This window comes from Archocentrus centrarchus, chromosome 20, assembly GCF_007364275.1.
Source record: "Archocentrus centrarchus isolate MPI-CPG fArcCen1 chromosome 20, fArcCen1, whole genome shotgun sequence".
NCBI classification, from domain to species: domain Eukaryota; kingdom Metazoa; phylum Chordata; class Actinopteri; order Cichliformes; family Cichlidae; genus Archocentrus; species Archocentrus centrarchus.
This window is the reverse complement of record NC_044365.1, coordinates 32158415-32184851: the sequence shown is the minus strand read 5'-3', so window position 1 is coordinate 32184851 and position 26437 is coordinate 32158415. Positions and strand designations below refer to the sequence as shown.

Genomic DNA, 26437 nt, shown 5'->3' with positions numbered 1-26437 from the left:
CAGTGTCATCAGCAAACGATGATACTGAATAAGGTGTTTCTTGGTTATCGAGTATCCATAATCTTACTTTAATGATTGCAGCATATATATATATATATATATATATATATATATATATATATATATATATATATATATATATATATATATATATATATATATTAGGGGTGGGACTTTAACGCGTTAATTTCGATTAATTAATTACGGGGAAATTAACGCGTTAAAAATTTTAACGCATTTTAATCGCACTTTGCACCGTGGAACGTTTCTCAGTGCACGAGTTCCAGGCATACAGATTATATCGACGCACAATGTCCAAATTAGGGGCCGAATCCTGCGAAGGACCCGGCTCACGTCTTTCGCAGCCCACGAAGACCACAAAGGCCGGAAATGAGCGGCTAGCCTTCATATCAGCATCACCTGCCGTCACCTCTGCGTAGCTCATCTCGCCTAGCAACTGTGAGTGCGAAGCACAGCTGTGTAAAAGCAGCTGGTTAAATGGAGAACGAACATCAAGGAATACAGCTGAGAGAATGATTAATTTTCAACTATAACAAGTGAGACATTAATGTTGAATAAAACTATCCAGTTATGATGCTTAACTTTAATTTCAGGTGTTTGCTTATCACAGGAGCACTTCCACCCTTCGTTGGTCTGTGTAGTAGACTGGTGGGAAAATGAACAAAATTTTGAAGTTTAAGCTTATGTATATTGATTCATTCATCAACTAAACTTAAATGAATATTTCTCATGTCAAATATTGAAATGCGATTAAAATGCGATATATTTCGGTTAATTAATTACAAAGCTTGTAATTAATTCGATTAATTTTTTTAATCAAGTCCCACCCCTAATATATATATATATATTATATCTATATATTATATCTATGTGTGTGTATATCTCTGTGTCTATCTATCTCTTATGTATCTGTGTCTCTCTCTCTATCTCTCTCTCTCTCTGTCTCTCTCTCTGTCTCTGTGTGTGTGTCCTCTATCTAGCTCTCTCTCTCTATATCTCCTCTCTCTCCTTCTCCTCTCTCTCTCTGTCTGTCGGTCCCCTCTCTTCCCTTTTCTTTAGACTTTTTTCTATCTCATCCCCCTGTGAATGCAGTGTTACATTCTCTGTTGCATTGTTTCACACGAAAATTTGTTGTCACCAAATATGTATCCACATCTTAGCATATGTTCAAGTACACCCTGCACTGGAATGCAGCTCATACAGTTTAAAATATTAAACAGAGTCCATTTCTCAAAGTCTTAACTGTCAAAAATTTATTCCAACACAACTGACTAATGCGACCAATATCATGCCTCGTCTTGCATTCTCAGCCATATGGTTGATTCCTGCTGTAAACTGTACAAGTTTTACTTTGTAATCATGTATAAGGTTTTAGAAACCCTTTCATTGTTTTTATTTTCTTTGCAATTCCACTTGTTCTCTGCAAGACCTGATGCCATTTCTCACATTAGAAAAGATCGATTTAACAGTCAAAGGCGACGCCAATCTGCAGATTAGTCCACTTATTATATTCATATTTGTAGTTATTTTGGTACACACACACACACACACACACAGACCCACACACCCTCCATTGCTTTATTTCATTTGAATCTACTTTATGGTGCTTACTTGGATGCTTAATTTAGGGGTTTATTTAATTTAGAATGCCATAAAATTGAAATTTGGATTGATTTCGATTGTACTCCATCAAAAATGATTAGTACCAATGCAAAATTTTGTTTGAGTATGGAATGAAGAATTTGAAATTTGGCCTGTTTTGTGTTTGTTAATCCTCAAGGGACAAACAGACACATGAAACTTCAAACCAGCTTTGTGAAATTATTCATGGCTCGAGGTGTTTCAGCTGTTTTCACCATGTCAGGAGTGGGTTTTCCATCAGGAGGCTTCACTGTAAATGGATGGTTAAAGAGTGTTCACAGGAATCTAAAAGCAGCACAGAAACCTTACAGGAACTGCTGTGAAGTGATGAGTTTCTGTCAGTTCTACAAACATAAAAAAACTTGGCAGGTGACCCACCCAGCCTCCTTTAAATGCAGATCAACACAGTAGCTTTGTTTACTTTGCACTAATTTCTGGCACAGCTGTAAACAGCTGTTATCTCCCAGGAATCAGTGAGGTTTGCAGTTGTTCACAGAGCTACAGTGTTTCTTTTTGTTGACTTTGATTCTTTGTTGCCAACAGAAAAAGTACAAAGATGAAGGGAGGAAGGAGATGACATCGTCTCTGTACTCTCAGCTCCCTGAAACTACAGAGACCCAGTTTGCCCGAGAGATGACTGAACTACAGAGCCAGGTACACTTCTTGTGTGGATCTTCCATTTCTTATGTGTGACTGTTTAATCTGCTGGCTCTGCAATATGCCTTTAAGTACTACGAAGAACAGAAAGAATACACCAGTAAGCCAGAACATTAAAACCACCTGCCTGAAGTTGTGTAGATCCCCAAACTGGCTTTAACCCTTCAGGGCTTGGATGTGGGACCTCTCGGGGTGTCCTGTGGTGACATTTTGTTTTGTTATAGGCTTCTTCTAGTACTTGTTCCCATTATTTCTCAATTGGATTTGGATCTGGAGAGATTAGAGACCAGATTTATGCCTTGTACTGATCATGTTCCCTATTAACGTAACATCCAGATGACTGCCAGGTTTTTCTGGGTATTTAAGACCACCGTGGTCACACAGATACCTGCAGTTTAGTTTAATTTCAGTTTGCAATGAGGCAGCTGCTGGGAACTGAAAACCCTTTAAGGCTGAGCTCCATAAGTTCTCTTTATCTTTGTAGTGTTTACTGTGGGAGAGCTCATTCTGATTGCACTCATCTTAGCATTCACTTTGTTATAATATCATAATAATTTATTACAGAGATTAGAGCATACTATAGGTATTAAAGGTACTGCACTACAGGGGTTTGAATCATATTTATCTAATAGACTCCAATTTGTTCATGTAAATGGGAGTCTTCTTCACACACTAAGGTTAATTATGGAGTTCCACAGGGTTCTGTGCTAGGACCAATTTTATTTACATTATACATGCTTCCCTTAGGCAGTATTATTAGAAAGCACTGCATCAATTTTCATTGTTATGCAGATGATACTCAGGTTTACCTATCAATGAAGCCAGATGACACACATCAATTAGTTAAACTGCAGGAATGTCTTAAAGACATTAAGGCCTGGATGACCTCTAATTTCCTGCTTCTAAATTCAGATCAAACTGAAGTTCTTGTACTCGGCCCCACAAATCTTAGAAACATGGTGTCTAACCAGATACTTACTCTGGATGGCATTACTTTGGCCTCCAGTAACACTGTGAGAAATCTTGGAGTCATTTTTGACCAGGATATGTCCTTCAATGCACATATTAAACAAATATGTAGGACCGCTTTTTTGCATTTGCGCAATATTTCTAAAATTAGAAACATCCTTTCTCAGAGTGATGCTGAAAAGCTCATTCATGCATTTATTACTTCTAGGCTGGACTATTGTAATTCATTATTATCAGGCTGTCCTAAAAGCTCCCTGAAAAGCCTTCAGCTGATCCAAAATGCTGCAGCTAGAGTACTTATTCCCTGGACCATCTCCAGGTTATTCAGAATGCTTCTTTGAGGCTTCTGACAAAGTCTTCCAAGTATTCCCACTCCACACCATTACTGATCCAGCTGCACTGGCTCCCCATTAATGTCAGAGTCCAGTTTAAGATCCTGGTCCTGACTTATAGAGCTCTTTGTGGTCAAGCACCAACCTGTATCAGTGAACTCTTGCATCCGTACATTCCCACCAGGTCTCTGAGGTCATGTGATCAGGGCCTACTGGCCTTACATCTTACAAGGCTGAGAACTAAAGGAGACAGAGCTTTTGCTGCAGTAGCTCCCTGACTCTGGAACTCTATCCCCTTGCATATAGGAATTGTGGATTCTGTGGTGTCTTTTAAAAAAACAGCTAAAAACTCATCTTTTTAGGCTTGCATTTGGTTAGGGTTTTTTATTTAATCATTTTTCTTTTTTTTTCCTCCACTTGTACTTTGTTTTACTGTTGTGAAGCACTTTGTGATGTCTTGAGAGGTGCTATATAAAGAAACTTTTACTTACTTACTTTTACTTACTAGAAAGAGAGAGCAGATTTCTCCCATATTGGCTTCTCTTCATTGGCTACCTCACTGTAAACCCGGATAAGTTGAATCTACTTAAAAAAACCAAGGTAACTCGTTGCCTTAAATTTTTTAAGTAATGAAACAGTTCATTTAACTCAGCCTGTTAAGTAAGCACTACTCCATTTCCAGTTTAACTAAATTGTATGTTCTAATTGACCAAACTTATCTTTTATAGTTCATGAAAAAATAAAATGTCTTTTGATCAATCAATCCCCCGTATCCTTTTCATGGCTGTGTGGGGGCTGGAGCCTATCCCAGCTGACAAGGCAGTAAGATGCAGGGTACACCCCATACAGGTCACCAGCCTGTTGCAGGGCTGACACAGACAACCATTCACACCTGTTGGCAATTTAGAGAGACCAATTAACCTAACCCCAGTGACTGCATGTCTTCAGATTGTGGGAGGAAACCCACACAGACACAGGGAGGGCTAAGGTGGAATTGAACCCAGACTATCAGCTAGCTATTCTAGCTGTGAGGCAGCAGTGCTAACCACCACGCCACCATGCTGCCCAGTAACACAAATATTTTTTACAGTGTTGAACTGTGTCTGTTTAAATTTGGTAAATAAACATGATAAAACTCAGCCCTGCTGAATGCTGGTACATTAACATTTACAAATAATATTTGTCCATGGAACAATAAAAAAACTATACGAGAGAGCGTTGTGAACAAAAACACCAAATGTCTACTATTCCAAACGCCACACAGCGAGAGGCCTGGGCTAAGCCAGAATTGAACCCAGCTCTTCTAGATGGCATTCTACCTGTGAGGCAGCACTGCTAACCATCACACCACCATGCAGCTGTGCATTAAGCCAGTCTGTTAAAACTGGTATAAACTAGATCTTTAGCAGGTGCAAAACTTGATGATATTAAGTTGTTTGAACTCAAACACACGATTACAATAAGATAGACCATCAAAAACAGTCTACTCAGCATTAACAAGTAATGTTCACATTCTAGGCAATTTTAAGTAATATGAACTCAATATTTTTAAGTGGAATCAAAATCTGGTTTTACAGTGCTGTTAAATCTAGAATAGAATTTAAAATTCTTCTCCTCACATACAAGGTCTTGAATAATCAGGCCCCGTCTTATCTCAAAGACCTCATAGTACCATATCACCCCAACAGAGCACTTCACTCTCAGACTGCTGGCTTACTTGTGGTTCCTAGGATACTTAAGAGTAGAATGGGAGGCAGAGCCTAAAAGGGAGTTTTTCCTTCCCACTGTCACCAAGTGCTTGCTCATAGAGGGTCATTTTAACTATTGGGTTTGTTCTGTAATTATTATAGGGTCTTTACCTTACAATATGAAGCGCCTTGAGGCAAGTGTTGTGATTTGGTGCTATATAAATAAAATAAAATTGAATTGAATACTGTAATCAAACAAATGCAATCCTAGGAGAAAGGGTGACAGAGTCTGATGTGTTTCCATTTCTAGAACAAATATAAGGAAACTGGGAAGAAGAGCCAGACTGTCAGTGTGTATTCCCAGCTGCCGCAGACCAACGAGATCGAGTTTGTCAAAGCTGTATCTGAAATACAAAGTGAGGTACGGTAACATCATGTATTTAAAATCTGTTTAAATCAAAGCTCAGTGTTTACATTCAGTGCCTTTATGATTCTTATTGTTACTGTTTAGACCAAATATAAAGAAGCAGGGAGGAAGGAAGCCTCCAGCTCTCTGTACTCGAAGCTGCCCGAGACTCTGGAAACTCAGCACGCCAAAGAGGTCGCCCAGCTGCAGAGTCAGGTATTTCTATCAGAAATATCTATTTGTCTATTTTCTACTTGAAAGGCCTGAAATTTGAATTTATTTAAAAGCAGCTGAAATTTTGAATTGTAGGTGAGGTATAAACAGGATGGGAAGAAGGAGGCGAGCAGCTCTCTGTATCATCAGCTACCTGCAACCACAGAGACAAAGCTGGCCAAAGAGCTGAGAGAGATCTACAGTGAGGTGAGACACACAGACTCACACTTTAAATGAGACAGTGTCCCTGCTGGATGTTGGCGTTTTTAAAGTGTGTGTGTGTTTTTTTAGGTGAAGTACAAAGAGGAGGGTAAGAAGGAGGTCAGTAAGAACTTGTACTCGCTTCTCCCAGAGACGGCAGAGACACAGTTCGCCAAGCAGATGTCAGAGATACAGAGTGAGGTGAGGACCATGGATGGATGGACGGATGGATGGATGGACGGATGGATGGATGGACGGGTGGATGGATGGAGGGTGGCTGGACGGACGAATGGATGGATGGACGGATGTATGGATGGAGGGGTGGATGGATGGATGGACGGTATGATGGATGGATAGATGGATGGATGGATGGACAGATGGGCGGATGGATGAATGGACGGGTAGATGGACGGATGTATGGATGGAGGGGTGGATGGATGGACAGGTGGATTGATGGATTGATGGATGGATGGATGGACGGGTGGATAGCTGGATGGATGGATGGATGGACGGATGGATGGACAGATGGACGGATGGATGGACAGATGGATGGATGGATGGATGGATGGATGGATCGATGGATGGATGGATGGACGGATGGACGGGTGGATGGATGGAGGGTGGCTGGATGGACGAATGGACGAATGGATGGATGGACGGATGTATGGATGGAGGGGTGGATGGGTGGATGGATAGATGGATGGATGGATGGACAGATGGGTGGATGGATGGATGGACGGATGTATGGATGGAGGGGTGGATGGATGGACAGGTGGATTGATGGATTGATGGATGGGTGGATGGACGGGTGGATAGCTGGATGGATGGATGGATGGATGGATGGATGGATGGATGGATGGATGGACGGATGGATGGACAGATGGATGGACGAACAGATGGATGGATGGACGGATGGATGGATGGGTGGATTGATGGGTGGATGGATGGGGGGCGGTGGGTGGATGGATGGATGGATGGATGGGTGGACGGACGGATGGACGGATGGATGGACGGATGGATGGATGGATGGACGGATGGATAATTACATAGAGTATTAAAGCATGTTTCATTCATGTGTTTGAAGGTCAACTACAAAAAGGACAAAGAGGATCTGCCCAACACTTTATACTCACTGCTGCCTGAAACTCTGCAGACTCAGTTTGTCAGAGAGATGGCTGAGACACACAGCGAGGTGGGAAATGTTTTCATGTTGGAGGTTCACAGAGCCGCTCTCCTGCTGTTTTTGGGCAAATATGTTGTTCTAGACACTGAATGTATCCTACTAACAAGTACTTCAGTAGTACTGCATTGAGTCACAGACCTTTAGAAGAGAGAGAGAGACAGATGGCTCTCACACATTCCAGAATAAACCTCTGATAATTTAATATCCATAAGATGGAGACAGAGATATAAATTCCAGGATAAAATGCTTTTTAAACATTATCTGTGAGTAAAATGCAGTAAACAATTAAACAGTATTCATCAGATTTTATTGGAGATTCTGTCTGTGTATATAATACTTTAAACAGGTGAGAACAGTGAATGTGGGACTGACGATCACAAAGGAAGGGAACAAAAACAGGAAGTAAAAGCAAAGCCAGACACATGAGAAAACTAATCATGAAGGACAAACAGGAAATTATCAAAAGATACAAAACTAACAATAATGACAAAGACCGGGGAGCACAGGACACAGGAGAAGTATGTTTTTCACTTAATTTATTTTTCCTGTTTTTATCAAAATTGTTTTGTTTTGGGTTTTTCTAGAAGCATAAAAAGAAACATCGATATAAAACATCAAAATTCAGTATGTTCCTATTTCATTACCATGATAAGAGAAAAGGAAAAATAATTGTGACATTAAAATTTTCAAATTCTACAGGGTGCATAAGTGAGGATGCAACTTCTGGACACATGAAACCAAACTCCATTTTTATTGAGGCTGATGCAAAGTCAAATTACAGGAGTCCACAGAGACATGACAAAGACTGAAGGGAAGGCAGGACTATTTATACACAGAGGGTAATCAGGGAAGTGGAAACAGCCAAGGGAATGAAACACAGTAGAGTCACAGGAAGAAGCAAAGCTCAAAGATACTAGAAATGCCAAACTACCAAAGTAAAACAGGAAATAACCCGATATATAACTGCTAAACACAGAGAACTGAAACATGATACAGAAGGAACTGAAAATAAAATACAAGAAAACATAAAACCCTTCATCAGAGCACAAAAACCAGAGAGCCAAAAATATTACAAAGTATCAAACTCACTGCAGAATATAAGGAAATTAATACAGGAACTACATAAATAATTAACAGTAACTAAAACTCAAATACAATAACTAATACTCAGAATTACAAGAGTAACATAACATCATCCTGGCAGTTTGGATCAGTTCTGCATTTCCCGTCTTTCACAGCTCACGTCACACACCACAATAACCCTGCACAGCATTCAGTCATTGCAGGGATGTTCTTTATACTGTAAGTCTTGAAAAATAAGGGAGAGAGTTTGGAGTAATGTCACGGTTGTGTTTAGCTGTTTCCAACACTCTGCTGTGCTTCTAAGGACACATCGACACCGCGTCCTTTTCTATCCTGGCTGTATTTGTTATGTTATATTAGAAATGTAAGACACAAAGGATTAAAAACACTTTTAGCATGTTGGAAAAACACGTCAAGGACTTATATGATCCTGAAATGGTAACAATCAGAGTCCGAGCTGCTGCTGACACAGTCCTGCAGCGTGTTGGGCAGCTCAGAGATAAGGACATAGTCTCAGTTTAAATCCCTTAAACACTCTTAATTAATAAGCACCAGCCTCAGGACACAAGTAGATATAAACTAGAAAACAGTAAATGAGCTCCAATAGAAGTCAGTCAGCTCTTTCATTTGTCCCACATTCATGTAATGTCTTAGTGATATGGGGTCAAACAGGTCATGAAGCTGAAATCTTATTGGACAGATTCAGCTGGTGATGTCACAGAGTGGTTACTATATCAGCTACCGGTCGGCTGCAGAGCTGATAACACTGCTCAGAGAAGAAAGAGATAATTCCAGTCATAAGGAGCTGGAAAATAGTTTGAGTTGTAGGAGTGTGATTATGTGGTGATTTAAAGTGTGTGTTTGTGTGTGTGTGTGTGCGTCAGGTGAACTACAAGCAGGCAGGGAAGCAGCAGGCGGCCTCTTCTCTTTACTCCAAACTGCCCGAAACTCTGGAGACCAAACACGCCAAAGAAGTGACTGAACTGCAGAGTGAAGTGAGTCAGTCTCCTTTCAGCTTTTCTTTGTGTACAGTGTTGTTGACGGTGTCACAGACTCCGTTTGGGCTTTATTATTTCAGGCTTTAAGATATCAGGTTATCAGATTATATGCAGTACAGCATATGACCAGTATATAACACAAAACAGCAGGAGCTGACCTGAAGTGCTTTCCAAACGAGGCAAATGGATCATTATTCCAAGTATGGAAAAATATAAACACAAGACACCAAAGTCACATAAACATGATGGCAAAAAGAACAGTTACATTCTACATTTATTTTAAAAGCAAAATTGAAATGAAAAGTGAAACAAGAAAAAGAAAAATTAGCTGCATAGCGCAGCACTGGAGCTCCACTGTCCAAGAAGGTCCTGGGTTTGAATCCACCAGGCACCTGGGACCTTTTCCTCAGAGGAGTTGTTGGTGGGATGACTCCAGGGAACTGAGACAAAACTGTGATGTGTTGTACTAATAAAGTCTCACAGCTGCCTTTGGAACCAAAGAGTGCAGCTGGATGAAACCTGTATATTAGAGTTACAGTCACCTGAGACGTAACGATAGCATGAATAAGTCATTCTAAGTTCTCAGAAAAAAGATACAACCTGTTTAATTTAGCAATGGATCCAAGTTTGGCTAAAGTTGAACTGCACAAAACAGATGTGATTGTTAAAAGTCAACGAAAAATTCATAAAAACAGCAAAAATTTTAACTGGATGGATGGATAAGCACTTTTGTTAGGTTGTTGGTGAAGCTCAGGCTCAAAAAACTTTGAAGGAAGTTTTTCCCATCCAGGACCGGAGATCATCCGAGTGTTGGGATTCACTGTCAGATGTAGGTAAAACTCAGTGTCATCAGCATAATGGTGATACTGAATATTGTGTTTCTTGTCTAACTTTTATAGAAGCACCTAAAATAATTATTATAATCCTCAAGGGACAGACACATGAAACTTCAAACCAGCTTTGTGAAATTATTCATGGCTCGAGGTGTTTCAGCTGTTTTCACCATGTCAGGAGTGGGTTTTCCATCAGGAGGCTTCACTGTAAATGGATGGTTAAAGAGTGTTCACAGGAATCTAAAAGCAGCACAGAAACCTTACAGGAACTGCTGTGAAGTGATGAGTTTCTGTCAGTTCTACAAACATAAAAAAACTTGGCAGGTGACCCACCCAGCCTCCTTTAAATGCAGATCAACACAGTAGCTTTGTTTACTTTGCACTAATTTCTGGCACAGCTGTAAACAGCTGTTATCTCCCAGGAATCAGTGAGGTTTGCAGTTGTTCACAGAGCTACAGTGTTTCTTTTTGTTGACTTTGATTCTTTGTTGCCAACAGAAAAAGTACAAAGATGAAGGGAGGAAGGAGATGACATCGTCTCTGTACTCTCAGCTCCCTGAAACTACAGAGACCCAGTTTGCCCGAGAGATGACTGAACTACAGAGCCAGGTACACTTCTTGTGTGGATCTTCCATTTCTTATGTGTGACTGTTTAATCTGCTGGCTCTGCAATATGCCTTTAAGTACTACGAAGAACAGAAAGAATACACCAGTAAGCCAGAACATTAAAACCACCTGCCTGAAGTTGTGTAGATCCCCAAACTGGCTTTAACCCTTCAGGGCTTGGATGTGGGACCTCTCGGGGTGTCCTGTGGTGACTTTGTGTTTTGTTATAGGCTTCTTCTAGTACTTGTTCCCATTATTTCTCAATTGGATTTGGATCTGGAGAGATTAGAGACCAGATTTATGCCTTGTACTGATCATGTTCCCTATTAACGTAACATCCAGATGACTGCCAGGTTTTTCTGGGTATTTAAGACCACCGTGGTCACACAGATACCTGCAGTTTAGTTTGATTTCAGTTTGCAAAGAGGCAGCTGCTGGGAACTCAAAACCCTTTAAGGCTGAGCTCCATAAGTTCTCTGTGACACTTTATTCAGCTGAACTGCTGCCAGTACACTGTGTCATATACAGAATATATAATAAAGGACAGAAGGATTCTGTCTGAGTCCAGCTGGGAGCAGAGAGAAGAAAAGTGATCCTTACATCATCTCCATCTCTGTGAAACCGTTGCCTCTAATTACTGAGCTGATCTCATAGAAGTGAGGACGAAAACACCAGATAAGTTTGTAGTGGTTCCTGCAGGAGAGCCCGTTCTGATTGCACTCATCTGGGCAGTCGCTTTGTTTTGGTTGGTGTGATATCTACTCTTAGCAAAACCAAACCCACTGCTGTAATCAAACAAATGCAATCCTAGGAGAAAGGGTGACAGAGTCTGATGTGTTTCCATTTCTAGAACAAATATAAGGAAACTGGGAAGAAGAGCCAGACTGTCAGTGTGTATTCCCAGCTGCCGCAGACCAACGAGATCGAGTTTGTCAAAGCTGTATCTGAAATACAAAGTGAGGTACGGTAACATCATGTATTTAAAATCTGTTTAAATCAAAGCTCAGTGTTTACATTCAGTGCCTTTATGATTCTTATTGTTACTGTTTAGACCAAATATAAAGAAGCAGGGAGGAAGGAAGCCTCCAGCTCTCTGTACTCGAAGCTGCCCGAGACTCTGGAAACTCAGCACGCCAAAGAGGTCGCCCAGCTGCAGAGTCAGGTATTTCTATCAGAAATATCTATTTGTCTATTTTCTACTTGAAAGGCCTGAAATTTGAATTTATTTAAAAGCAGCTGAATTTTGAATTGTAGGTGAGGTATAAACAGGATGGGAAGAAGGAGGCGAGCAGCTCTCTGTATCATCAGCTACCTGCAACCACAGAGACACAGCTGGCCAAAGAGCTGAGAGAGATCTACAGTGAGGTGAGACACACAGACTCACACTTTAAATGAGACAGTGTCCCTGCTGGATGTTGGCGTTTTTAAAGTGTGTGTGTGTTTTTTTAGGTGAAGTACAAAGAGGAGGGTAAGAAGGAGGTCAGTAAGAACTTGTACTCGCTTCTCCCAGAGACGGCAGAGACACAGTTCGCCAAGCAGATGTCAGAGATACAGAGTGAGGTGAGGACCATGGATGGATGGATGGACGGATGGATGGATGGAAGGATGGCAGGTGGATGGATGGACGGGTGGATGATGGATGGATGGATGGATGGATGGACGAATGGGTGGAATGATGGAGGGGTGGATGATGGATGGATGGATGGATGGATGGATGGATGGATGATGGATGGAGGGGTGGATGATGGATGGACGGATGGATGGATGGATGGATGGACGAATGGGTGGAATGATGGAGGGATGGATGGATGGATGGATGGATGATGGATGGAGGGGTGGATGATGGATGGATGGATGATGGATGGAGGGGTGGATGATGGATGGATGGAAGGATGGATGGACGGATGGGTGGAGGGTTGGATGGACGGGTGGAGGGATGGATGGATGGATGGATGGATGGACGGACGGGTGGATGGTTGGATGGACGGATGGATGGATGGATGGACGGGGTGGGTGGATGGATGGACGGATGGATAATTACATAGAGTATTAAAGCATGTTTCATTCATGTGTTTGAAGGTCAACTACAAAAAGGACAAAGAGGATCTGCCCAACACTTTATACTCACTGCTGCCTGAAACTCTGCAGACTCAGTTTGTCAGAGAGATGGCTGAGACACACAGCGAGGTGGGAAATGTTTTCATGTTGGAGGTTCACAGAGCCGCTCTCCTGCTGTTTTTGGGCAAATATGTTGTTCTAGACACTGAATGTATCCTACTAACAAGTACTTCAGTAGTACTGCATTGAGTCACAGACCTTTAGAAGAGAGAGAGAGATGCACCTGAAGATCCTTGAATAAAAATCTTTGGGAAAATTTTGTGAACAAGTGTTTATCAGGTTTTACAGGTGATTTTGTACATGCAGTTTTTATGTCACTGTCATGAGTACATTTAAAGTTATATAAAGCTGCAAAATAAAAAACTGCCGCCATGACTCCAGATTTGCTTCTAGAATTACTTTGGAAATTGAACTTGTGGCTCTTTGCTGACTGTATCTGTAACATTAGTCAGCATGGCATTTGTTCAGCACTCTGAAGGGATGAGCAGTGTCGCTGTTGTGGATTGATCTGCTTGTGCACATGCTCAGTAGAAGCGTGAATTCTCCTTATACCGAGCATTTTTCAAAACAGCCTTGTAAACCATATTTGAGGCTTTACAGCAGCTTTATTTGGGTTTTATTGGTGATATTGTTGCAGCATCTGAAGGTGGTGAGAGTTGCTTCTGCAGGCTTTATGTCAATTACATTTCGTGGGCCGGTGGTGCAGTGATTAGCGAGAAGGTTCCTGCAGAGTTTACATGTTTGCACTGTGCCAAAGACATGCATGTTAGGTTAATGTGAGGTTGATAAAGTGCTTTCAGTGTATAGAATATGGCACTTTATGTGGCTTACAGTCTGAAATAAGATTAGAAAAGCAGCATATAGATGCCAGTTTCATGCAGCTTGTCCCTTTGAAACTGTGCCAACAACACCAGCAACAATTCAGACTCCAGCCAGAAAAGATTTTAGGATTTTTTTAGGAACATTTAGACATAAATAGGAACCACAGCAGGATCGGGAAGTGTGACCGTATTTGGCCTCCAGGGAACGTATGAATGTCAATGCAGCGTCCTTAGAGTCTAAATTAGGTGTGTGCGCCCCCCTCAGACACGCCAGCGTGCAGATAAATTGACGGCTGCTGTCTATTCTGGTCTTGTTATCAGTGTTATCACATTCAGTGCTCCCGGGTGCCATCCTCTCCTCCTCCTCCTCCTGTGCTGCATATTCTCTTTGAAGGAAACAAGTTCTCTCTGTTTGCCTGGGTTTTGGTTCATATCCAGTGCATACAGAAAAATAAGGACAGTATTAGTCTTAGAGCAGGTGGTACTAAAAGCTTTTCCCAGCAGTAACAGACAAACATCTTCTCCTGTCATCAGGTGCTTGTTGAGATGTAAAAACTGTGATCATGAAACCTTTTTTTCCCTGCAGCTTAAGTACAAAGAGGCGGGCAGGAAGGAGGCCAGCAGCTCTCTGTACCACCAGCTCCCCGAGACTCTGGAGACGCAGCACGTTAAAGAGGTTACTAAGCTGCAGAGCGAGGTACACACATCCATTATTCACATTCACATATCCACTTTTCATGAAGTGGAAGCATCAAAACATTTAAGAGTGATTCCCTCCTTTCATTTATAATCTAATATTTAGTTTGAGTTCGAGCATCGGCTCCATTTTTCCTCTCAGCTGTAAAAATGTGTTTAAAGATGGCTGAACATGAAGTCAGGTCTGAGAGAGCGTCCTGTCTGCATTCGGCTCTCTCGCTGTCTTACAGAGAAACTCTGAGAAAAAAACGAGTGCAGCGTCGCTCCTCAAATAATTAATTAATGAGTCACAGTTTGAAGATGCTCAGCTGAATGTCTGGGAGATTTGTGATGCTGTTTGTGACAGTGACAGCTCGTCTGAAGTGTGTCGCTGACGAACACAAGTGTTTACGTGAAGAAACTCAGATATTCAGCAGAAAAACAGCAGCTTTCAAAGTTAGCAGTGACTCTGTAAACAGCTGAGTTTCCCATCAGTGCTGCAGTCTCTGGTTTGGGCTTTAGACCTCTGATCACTGCTCAGTTTGTTACATTTGATTAAAAAAACTTTGCAGTATGTTCAGTCAAACTTTGAGTCACCTGACCTCCAAAATCTGTCATAGACTGTATATAAAAGATGGACAGAGCCAGCATGATGTTGCTCACTGATTGAAGCCTCAGTATTAGCATTTTGGTCATGTTCTGTTTTTTTGTTTGTTTGTTTTTTGTTTGAACAACAGCCTGGATGGCTAAGTTATCAGCTAATGCTGTTGCACAAACAGATACCTGCTAATTATTGCTACATAACATCCAATAAAATCCTAGAAATTCACTCACCAGGAGCTCAGAGTTCTTGGACAGTATAATTAACCACACAGCAGCCATGTGATTGGTCAGATAATTGGATTAAAATGCTCCAAACATAATAAAGAGGTCTGGCTCAGTGAATCCAGCTGAGCTCAGCAGACAGCTTATGGCTACACATCTGTAGATCAGTGCCACACCTGTATCACTGCACAAATTTCAGCTTTAGTGAAGTGAGTTAAATATTTTCCCCCCTCTGGAGTTTGTATCAGCCTGTAAAAATGTTAATTTCTGCTGTTTATGGGGATGGATTTTGGTGCCAGCCTCAAGTGGCCACCAGAGGAACTGCAGTTTTTGGCACTGGTGACTTAAAATGATTCACTTCCCTCAAATCATTCAGTGCGTCATGGATTCAGGCACTGTCATCCTGGCATCGTATTTTTCCTTTAATCTGTCACCATCTGAACCTGCGGCAGAACGAGGCTCTCAGGGTGAGAGAGGAAAGAGAAACAGTCGGTGTCTCCAGGAGCATCATCAGCCTCCATCAGCCCAGAGGCGACACACCTACACCTGCTTTCTCACCAACTTTAATCTTTCTCTTATTGCAAACATTGTAATATTACCATAATGAATCCTTTTCACCGGGTATTCCCCCACCGCTGCTGCTGTATTTATGATGTTTTTATTTCTATAATGAATAATTCACAGCAGCTTCTTTTGTTTACAGTAAATGAGCAGGTTGGATTTTATTTTTGTTGAGTTCAGTCTTCTGACTCAGTCTGTACCTACGGAGCTGTGCAGCAGTAAACCCGTCGTCCTCTTAAATTAAAGGACCTTTGTTTTATTACCTCTGGATAGTAAAGCTGTGTTAGCTCTGTAGGACCTGCAGTTAAAGCTTTTTACAGCGGTTGGTCTCTGCATATGAACCATCTCCATAAACCTGAGAGAACAGCTGCTGCTGCCGGTACGCAGCTGTTCGATCTCAAAGAAACATTAAACAGTGGTTTGGATTCGTTACAGATGCTGCAGGGACTCTTCTACGTCCTCGTTTCAAACTTAATAAACCAACAAACACCGAAATGGGCCGAGCACTTAGACATCAAGATCCCAATATATTCATAATACATTTACATAAAGGTTTTGTTTCCTGGATGGAGGCCAAATAATTTGATATGTAGTCAAAAATAAGCAAAGTTCAAGTCTGAATCCGTCTCCGCTGGTTTTCCAGAACACCTACAAGCAGAGCGGGAAGAAGGCGATGTCGTCCAGTTTGTACTCTCAGCTGCCGCAGACGGCCGAGACGCAGCTCGCCGCCAAGATGTCCGACCTGCAGAGTGAGGTGAGCGCGTACAAATGCTCCTCCCTCCCTCCGAGTTCCTCCTCAGGTCTGAATCAGTTCAGTATTGTCAGTCACTGCTTCTCAGGCCTTTCTTTGTTCCTCTGCAGTGTAAATACAAGGAGGACGGCATCAGAGGCCTCTCTCAGAGTCTCTACTCTCAGCTAGCAGAAACAGCTGAGACCCAGCTGGCTAAAACGGTCTCTGAGCTGCAGAGTGAGGTGAGGAAAACATTTCAGTTTCATTTTAAAGGTTAGTGGAACTGTTTTTGCTAAAGCTACTGCCTTCGAATTCACCTGCACCGTTTTCCAAAATCTCACTGACAGACAAATCCAACCATGGAGCCGAGAACAAATCAGCATTGTTTTAATGTTCAGTGATGCAGTTTAACCATCAGGTAAATATTTCTGACGTCTTCTTTAGGCCAAGTACAAGGAAGCGAGCAGGAAGGAGGCGACCGGCTGTCTGTACCATCGGCTGCCCGAAACCCCGGAGACCCAACATGCTAAAGAGGTTACGGAGCTCCAGAGTCAGGTATGCAGAGACTCACACATGTAAGCAGCAACCAAAAGTGTCGTTGTTCTCATTTATCTGTGAATTTGATCCAACCTTCCAGGAAGCCATGGGTTAACTTTTTTTCACATTTATTAAAAATGATGATCCATCTGTTGTGAGCGAGGAGCCAAATACACACCGAAGCAGATGGAAGTAACAGAAGTCAAGCCTTCATTTCAGTTTATAGAAAAAAGTTCCAAAATTATCAAAGTCTGGAAGATCAAATAAGACACAAATCCAAGCGTGAGGATCCAGGGAGGGAATAACAGCTGAGCTGCTGATTCACACTTTGATATTTCCTCCAGAAATATAAAAATCTGTAGATCGGACTGTGAACAGTTACAGTTTGTGATGAGCTTCATTAGCCTCTGATGTGTACCCCTCTGCTCTCCAGGTGAAGTACAAGGAAGGAAGGAAGGATCTGAGCACCAACCTGTACTCGCTGCTGCCTGAGACAGAGGAGATCAAGTTTGCTAAAGCAGTGACGGAGCTGCAGAGTGAGGTGGGTGGAGGTGTGAAAACCGTCTCGTGCTGGAAGATGCTCAGAGATAAATATCGCGGTGATTCAACATGTTGACGCAGTTAAACAACTTGTTTGTTTTTTCACTTTTCTGGATTAAAGTTGCATCGTCCCGTCCACCCTGTGTGTCTGTGTGCTGCAGAATAAATACAAGCAGAAAGGCAGACAGGAGATCAGCAGCAGTGTTTTCCACCACATGCCGGAGACCAAAGAGATGGAGTTCGTTAAACGCATCTCTGAGCTTCAGAGCGAGGTGAGCTGCAGCCTGCGCCGGGGTTACTGAGGCCTTTGCATCGTTTTAGGGCACGTTTGACAAACTCTGCTCCGAAAATAAAAACCCTGAATGTTTATGACCACATGTGTGTTTATGATATGCAGAAGATGTTTCCAAAGATTTGCCATAACATGATACAGTGAAGGAGTCTTTAAATATGTGTGTGTTACTCTTTCAGTCAAAGTACAAGAAAGACAAAGAGGATCTGCCCAACACTTTATACTCGCTGCTGCCTGAAACTCTGCAGACTCAGTTTGTCAGAGAGATGGCTGAGACACACAGCGAGGTGGGTGGGATTCTTTTATTGCATGCTTATAGTTTGATTGCACATTAGAAATGAAGCATGTATAAAAAAAATTCTGAGTGTCTGGCATGGATGCAAAAATGGTAACACTTCACTAAAGTCTGTATTAGTAAGTATTTAATTACTGTTATTACAGAGTTATTACAGAGTCTGCCCCAAAAGCCTAAAAATCATCTGTTTGAATCTTAAATTTAATTTTCAGCAGATTTTTTTTTCTGTATTAGTCAGTTTTAGAATTTAGTGTCATCTTCAAAGAGGTTTATGTTCTGTTCAGCATTTACACGCATGCTTCTGTTTAAAGATGTCTGTCTGATTAAGCCCGTGAGTGAATTACTCATTAAATTAAGGTGTTACGGTTTAAGGAACATTAGCTCATAAAAGGAAAATACTAACAAGTGAAGCAGGATGAAGAAAATGTTGGTGCAGGTGTGCACAGCGTCTCTGAGCAGTTGTTAATCTCCTGCTTTGTTTTCATTACCCAGAATAAATACAAGGAGGCGGGTAAGAAGGAGATGGTTAAATGTCTGTACTCTCTGCTGCCCGAGACCAAAGACACTCAGCATGCCAAGGAGCAAAGCCAGCTGTGCAGCGAGGTACGTTTTAACATGCAGTCGCTGCCCTCTGAACTCATGGTTTTCGTGTGCGTGTTGTGAGTCAGCAGCAGGTCTGAGCTCAGATATTCAGACCTTTAGATGCCTGTTTGTTCTTCCAGGATCCTGTTTTTAAGCATTTTGTATGTGAGGCACAACAAGGAGCAAACCAAATGTCACAGAGAAAACCCAACAGTCACAATGACCCCCTATGAGCAGCACTTGGTGACAGTGGGAAGGAAAAACTCCCTTTAACAGGAAGAAACCTCCAGCAGAACCAGGCTCAGGGAGGGGGGGTTCATCTTGATTTCTAAAGCGTTTGCTAACTCGTCCCAACAGATGAGGCTCTCAGGCTGACGCCTGCCGACCTCCTCGACGTAGCTGAAGCCATGAGATTTGCTGTCTTTATGTTGTGGCTTTGTCTGGTCATCAGTCTGGGTTTGCTCTGTGTCAATAAATCAAAAGATTTTTAGAGGGTTAGAAATTTGACTCTGTGTTACTGAATGAGTGTAGTAATAATAAATAAATAAAAAAGACCCAGGGTGTACTGGGACTTGCCTCATGGGACACCATTTGGGAACAACTGCTGTGCAGCAAACCACGAGGGCATTTCCATCTGTTTACCTTTAACATGCTGCTGCAGTTTCTGAGGGATCTGATGCTGTTTCTGAGTCAGTCTGTAGCTGTGTGCAGTGCTATGATTGAAAGAGGAAATAATATGTGATCTTCTCAGTTTAAATGATTAAAATCATTCTTCTGTGTGCAGATGAGCTTCAGGCATCATTACATCCTGTCAGATTTGGGCGTATTGTTGTGATTATGTTTGTATTATAGGATTTATAATGCGTCAGCCTCATAATGATAAATATTTAATGCGGAACTTTAAAATAAAGTTGGTGAGACAGCAAAGCAACTTTAACTCTTCATCCTCTGGTGCGTTTGCTGGTTTTGTGTTGCAGAAAGTTTACAGGGAGGAGAGCAAGAAAGACGCCGGCTGCAGTCTGTACGCTCAGATGCCCCAAACCATCGAGACCGTGTTCGCCAAAGAGCTGAGCAAGACGCAGAGCGACGTGAGTCCGACGCCACCTTCACTGCATCAGATCAGTGACGTCAAATTCCTCCGCATGTTTTTAAGCATGAACACGTTCAGACAGATGTGACACGTCTGGAATATGAATCCACTCGGAAACAAAAAATAGGCCCTCCGTGTGCAAAGAGCAGACTGAAGGCATTTAAACAGCAACATCCCACAGTCCTGTTTAATACACACACATGCAAACACACACACTTGCACAGACACACTCATGGGGAGTGTTTTGTGTGTTGGTTTCATTTTGTCTGCAGACGCGTGAAAAGAGGGAGCAGCTGTGGCGCTCTAGAGCCTGAGGACACAGACACTGACCTACTGTCTGCAACACACACACACACACACACACACACACACACACTCTGATAAACTGGGACAGACACACTCTAACACAGGATGGCTGTACGACCTGAGCTGGATGATGCTGGTGTTTCTGAGCAGGTGACAGTTAATCAAGAAACAAAACTCGGGAACTTTGTTTGCTTTAACAATCTCCAGAAGAGTGCTCTGCATGAGAGAAGAGAGCAGGAAGGAGGCAGCTGTGTGGTTCACTGTCCTCATCCTAAGGTGAGGTGTTTCAGGAGGAGACCCCGGGGCTGACCCTCGACACACAGGAGAGATCAAGTCTCAGCTAGCTGGGAACGCCTCCCAGAACAACTGGAGGAGGACGATCTGAGTCTATGCTTAGACTTCTGCCCACGTAAACCACTCAAAGAGCTTAAGTACTATTTTAATCAGAGTTCTGGGCAGTTCATAAGCTTGTAAACACCTGGGAATCAGATTCACATTCCTGTCTCAGTGAGGACTCTGAAGACAGGATATTTGGGATAAATGTTGGGATATTTTCTGGAGTTCCTCATGTGCAGCACACAATAATGTAACACAGCCTTTGTAGCTGGGAGCTGGCTGTTTAAAACCTCTTGTATTCTCACAGGCAGCGTGAGAGCAGGAACGTTGTAATTGGGTTTTGCTTTTTTCCACATGAAGACTTTAAATTGTTCATTATGAGCATGTGCAGACTGTGGGCTGCTCCCGAAGTCTGAGGAAGATTTATTTTCACATCCGCTGCAAAGTTTTTTGTCATTTTCCAAAATGTGCTGGAAACAAGTTAAATCCACCCTGGCCGTTTAAGTATTTAACCTCTGGTAACCCTGATAACCTCTGGTAACCCTGGTAACTGTGGTACAAGCCTGGAAGCATGATGCACAGTTGGTGTGGTGTCGGTCCAGAGGGTGGACAGAGCAGGTGACGGTGCATTCACTGCTGCTGAGTGGGCATCGTGTGCTCGGCCCGGTGAGCTCCTCCCCTAAACCAGGCAGAGTTTTTCCAGCATGTGAACAAGCTGATTGTTTTCAGCTCCGTGAGAACGCTGTGGACAAAGTGCTGACCTCCTGCAGTCCGGTGCCGGTGCAGAGCACAGACTGCGTGAGTTACACATGAGGATGATTGTTTGGGGTCAGTCGGCCCCGAGGGCAGAAAATCAGAGCTGCGGGGAATCTGGGACACGGTGCTTTTCTGGTTTCACGTCTGCTGACCGAGCAATGCGACGCTAACTGGAGCGCGTAACGTGGGCCCAGACAAACCCTGAAGGAACAAACCGGGACAATATCATCCAATAGGAGCTGCTTTCTAATAAAACAAATAAGGTTCATAACTATTACCTGGGTCACCATCAGGCTTCTACTGTCTGCTTGGCTCCCAGTAAAATTTCTATAACTTGAAAAATTATAATTAACCTCCATTCGTGCAGAGGCAGTGTCGTCTCCTTTGATAATGATTTCTTTTTATTTAGTGATTTGAAAATGACTAAAACAAAAAATAACCATAAAAATAATAAGTGGCAGGATTTATGATTTCAGCAACAAAGAAATCTGATGGGAAATAAAAGTTCATCAGCAGTGATGGTTTTAGAGTTTAAGTTGGTTTATATTCAGTGTTTTTATTATTTCCTCACAGATTCATAGACACTGATCAGTTTTTAAATGTAGGAGGCTTATTTTAAAGTCACACATTAGCAGTCAGTGAGTATTGAATCATATTAGCAGAAATCCAAACAGAGCCGTTTTTTCTGCAGGCTTTTTAACTTCACTCGGTTTTTGTATTCGTTTCTGCAGCACGCTGTCAGTCCCTCATTTTCACAGTTGGAAGCGGCTCGTCTTATTTTTAGGCAAACGAGCACCGGGCTGAATTAGTCATCAGATATTTTCCTCCCTCAGTTCATCGAGCTCCTGCTGTTACTTCTCTTCGTGTTCTCTGACCGGCCTCTCTCTGCCTCTCTGTAGAAGTTCTATAAGGAGCAGTACAATCGGGAGAAGGGGAAGTCCAACTACACCAACATGAAGACGCTGCCGGAGGTGGAGCACGCCATGGAGGTCTCCAAAAACCAGAGTGATGTAAATACACACATCTCAGTGTAATCCAACAATACAGCTGGCTGTGTGTGACATTTGCTCCTGTGACTGTGGGCTTAAAGTTTCCCTCTTAAATTACAGTAAAATAAAAATTTACAGTGTAAAATAACAAATGACCCCATGAGGTCACTGGGAAAATGTTCCCTGAGGTCACAGCAGAACCACGGCCTTTTTCCCACAGACCTCTAACAGAGGAGTCGCCCCCTGCTGGCCATTAGAAAGAATGCAGAGGTCTGTTTGATGACAGTCTCCTTCAACTGTTAAATACTGTAAAATATCACACCTTCACCCACTCAGTATCTATGAATACAGTATATGAGCAAGAGATGCCAGAAGACCAATCGTGTCTGAGAACGAGGGTCAGGTGGAAACAGCTACGGCACAGCAGGAAGAAAAAAGGAAGAGGAGCAATCAAAGCAAGTGGAGACAAATAAAGTTATTAAAGTGAAACAGGAAGTAAAAAACCCGACAGAAGAAACGTGCATAAACAAAAGAGAGGAAGACAAAAACCAGGAAACAGGAGAAAAAACACAAACGTGGGCTTCAATAAATATGATTTTAGTGATGATGCTGTTTGATTTTATCCTGTTTAACACCTGTTTTTATTCATGTTCTTGATTTTGAACTTTATCACACTGTTTGTATTTGTTTTATTTAAAAACCTTCTCTCCATCACGGCCTGAGCTGATCTCAGGTCAGCTACAGGAAGGGTAAAGAGGAGCTTCATCACTACAACACGGTGCCCGACAGACCCGACATCGTCAACGCTGCGAACGCTGCTAAACTGGCCAGCGATGTAAGTGTGTGTGTGTGTGTGTGTGTGTGTGTGTGTGTGTGTGTGTGTGTGTGTGTGTGTGTGTGTGTAACATGTAACCACATCCCATCCAACACTCATTTCCATGACAACAGTCCTGTTCAGCAGCTGCTCTCTGAGTGGAAACGCTGATTAATTATAGAAAATGTGAAAACACTCGACTGCCATTATGTAAGTGTGTGTGTGTGTGTGTGTGTGTGTGTGTGTGTGTGTGTGTCTTTGTGAGGGTAAATCTTAACTTAAGAGTGAGGACCTTTGGAGGTTTAGACTCAGCAGACTGCAGTGTGTCAGTGGGAGTGGACACACAGATAGGAGTACAAAGGTGTGTGTGTGTGTGTGTAATAGCAAATAAATAAATGAATAAAACCAAAAAATCAATGTTTGTGCTCTCAGTTCCGTTCAGTGAGTTTATTTATGGTTTAATCTTTAGTTTTGTTATGTTTGTATTAGTTACAGTGTTTTCATTATTCTAATGTGGGCGAATGTTGGTGTTTAGAACAGATATTAAAATCTAAACTCTGTACTCATGCAGACGTCTCCGTAAACATCAGCACCTCCTGATGCTCGTACAGATTTACCAAATCATCTAAAAATTATCCTCAGTTTTATCTTTGTGTGTAAATATAGCTGCATTTAACCAAAATGTCATTTTGTTTTCAGTACACAGTGTGTTTGTGTGACTATTGATGTTGTGAATGTACTTTTTTATTGTGTGTTTGTTACATCAGGTGACCTATAAGAATAGTACCAAGCAGCCTGTTTACAGCGATGAATCTCTTCTGGCCAGAACCGACATCCAGCACGCCACAGAGGTCTCAAAGCTGGCCAGCCAGGTAACGCACACGCAACCTTCCCAGCATGCACTGAGAGCCATTTAGCAGGTCGACCTAAGAAAATAATCTGACGTGGTTTCGATGATGTTTTCCTCCCTCGGCTGCAGGTGAAGTACAAGGAGAGCTTCGACAGACAGTTAAAGGGACAAAAGCCTCAGTACAACCCGCTGGAGTGTGTCTCCTTCAAACAGACACAGGCTGCTGCTGCTCTGGCCAGTCAAGTGAGTGAATCATGGTCACATGATCTGTCACACAGGTTGAAGGTGATGATGCTCTTTCATAAAGTGTTTTTGTGACCATAGGTTCTGCCCAGTCTGCCTGGGTGAGTGTGGGACAAATGAAAGGTGTTCATGAATGTGTGTGCGGGAGAGTTTAGTGTGTAAACTGATGTGTTTGAGGGAAAGCCACTCAAAGTAGGAGCCTGTCCTCCAGTAGTTTACTGTCTGCTGGGCTGCATGACACCAAAGTTTGTGGAATATGTTTGAGTAAAACTGGAGGTGATGTTCACATGTGGTTGTTCAGACGGTGACGCAGGAGTCTGGTTTCCCTTTGAGTTCGGCTTCATCCCACTCAGTGTGACAAAAACAATTCGGTGGTTTACTGCAGTTGAATTTTACTGTAGCACCCCTTTATCCATCCATCCTGGGGGGGGGGGGGTTACACCTGTACAGGTCACCAGCCTGCTTAACCCCCACTGTCTAACATGTCTTTGGACTGTGGGAGGAAACCAGAGTACCCAGAGAAAACCCACACAGACACGGGGAGAACATGGGGGAATCGAACCCAGGACCTTCCTGCTGTGAGACAGTGCTAACCACCGTGCTGCCCCTTCATGACAAATGTTCCTCAGAATAATTTGATTCATTTCACCTGGAGACATTTTAGTTTTTCTTTTAGCTGCTGAGATAAATGAGAAATTGTGTGTGTGTGTGTGTGTGTGTGTGTCATTCTCTTTGACACACACACTTGAAAAATTCAGTCTGTTGTGTGGGCATAACCATAGCAACCTTTCTCAGGCAAATGGAGGATTGTGGGATGAAAGCTGGAGAAGTTGAAGAGGTTACACACACACACACATGCTGGTCTTTCTGCAGTTGCAGGGACACTCTCTGATGTGTGTGTTCCCTGAACATAATCATCACTGTTAAATATTAAACACACTAACATGAAACCTAAAACTGCACCTGAGCTTCAGGCCGCCCTCTGGAGGTCAGGTGTCGTTACAAAGTCAGCGTAATGATGATTTCATGCAAACACAAACGCACAATAACAGCTGAGCAGTGAGAAGAAGCTCCACACGAGCACACGTACATGCGAACACACTCACGCACAAAGAAGCAGCTTTTTCAGTCCACTCGCCGCCCACACCACCGCAGGAAACAGCCTCCCCACTTCACCACGTTGCATAACAGCTTGTTGTGCTGAACGCTGCCCGGTGTTCAGGAATGCTGCGTTCACTCAGTGCTGCTTTTTTAGAAAAGCCTCTCTTTGAGACTCTCAGCATCATGGTGCACAGGCGGGGCTCTGAATTGAGGGTTTTAGTGGGAGAGGTTGGCTGAAAGGGGCTCAAACTGGAACCGATTCTGGCATCACAACTGAAGAAAGCATCAAAGGAAAGTGCGACGTGTGGAACTCAAAATGGGGAATTTCATTTTTAACACTTTTAGCACCGAGACGCTCCTGCAGGCTGTGGGCTCGTGTGACCCTGAGATTTGGGTTTAGTGTTCGCGTCATCTCTGTGATTAACTGAGGCCAGAAAGTCAATTTGGCAGAGAGGGAGAGACCATTACAGTGTCTGACTGCGAGAGACATTCATGTCTGTAAAAGCCAAGGAAAGCGTCTGCTAGTCTTCCATAAATTCTGACTCCTTTTAACCTTTAACCAGGAAACTTCATCACCAGCACGACACACTGAATCACTGATGCTGGCTTAGTTTTGGATACCAGGGATCCGAGGATTTCTGCCAAAGTTTGTTCCTATTTTCCACAACAACACTTTTAAGAGTTTTTCCCACACATAGACTGAACCTGGGCAGGTGCAATACTGTGCAAGAGTCTAGGAAAATGGAAAATAGGTGCAGTGATTTAATGAAACAACTGTAAACATACATGGAAATACAGTAATAAAAGGCTTGGACAGAGTTTGGACCCTCCTTGGTGTGACCTCCTTTAGCTCTCTGAGGCAGCTTGCTTGCTTTAAGCAGTCTGCAGGAACAGTTCTCCAGGCTTCTGCCTTTAGATGATCCCACACTGCTTCAGTAATGTTGAAGTCCGGGTTCAGTCCATGACCTTGTTATGAAGTGAGTATACTGGGACACGAGCATGGAATGAGTCGTTATCAGCTAACGACCAACACACAGGTGCAGATACCTGCTCTGAGTAACACCCGAATAAAACGCTCGAATTTCAGTCACCACAACTGCAACAGGTCCAGTTCAGAGAGTCCAACTTTAAATTAGAATCATCTT

General features: G+C 42.6%; 2 protein-coding genes across 2 annotated transcripts in view; both read left to right on the top strand.

The window, feature by feature from the left end:
- nebl (nebulette) overlaps positions 1-26437 on the top strand; it is a 112936-nt gene that overhangs the window by 77061 nt on the left and 9438 nt on the right. The window lies entirely within an intron of this gene.
- Positions 1-26437, top strand: part of LOC115799216 (nebulin-like) — a 49210-nt gene that overhangs the window by 16549 nt on the left and 6224 nt on the right. Inside the window, exons 20-45 of the mRNA XM_030756247.1 lie at positions 2206-2316; positions 5619-5729; positions 5820-5930; positions 6024-6134; positions 6219-6329; positions 7213-7320; positions 9279-9389; positions 10724-10834; positions 11682-11792; positions 11883-11993; positions 12086-12196; positions 12281-12391; positions 12911-13018; positions 14357-14467; positions 16475-16585; positions 16693-16803; positions 17006-17116; positions 17532-17639; positions 17800-17910; positions 18110-18217; positions 18718-18828; positions 19785-19895; positions 22195-22305; positions 23018-23119; positions 23866-23970; positions 24078-24191. Coding sequence (XP_030612107.1) covers positions 2206-2316; positions 5619-5729; positions 5820-5930; positions 6024-6134; positions 6219-6329; positions 7213-7320; positions 9279-9389; positions 10724-10834; positions 11682-11792; positions 11883-11993; positions 12086-12196; positions 12281-12391; positions 12911-13018; positions 14357-14467; positions 16475-16585; positions 16693-16803; positions 17006-17116; positions 17532-17639; positions 17800-17910; positions 18110-18217; positions 18718-18828; positions 19785-19895; positions 22195-22305; positions 23018-23119; positions 23866-23970; positions 24078-24191 — 2862 coding nt within the window. The remainder of the gene's footprint in view (positions 1-2205; positions 2317-5618; positions 5730-5819; positions 5931-6023; positions 6135-6218; positions 6330-7212; positions 7321-9278; positions 9390-10723; positions 10835-11681; positions 11793-11882; positions 11994-12085; positions 12197-12280; positions 12392-12910; positions 13019-14356; positions 14468-16474; positions 16586-16692; positions 16804-17005; positions 17117-17531; positions 17640-17799; positions 17911-18109; positions 18218-18717; positions 18829-19784; positions 19896-22194; positions 22306-23017; positions 23120-23865; positions 23971-24077; positions 24192-26437) is intronic.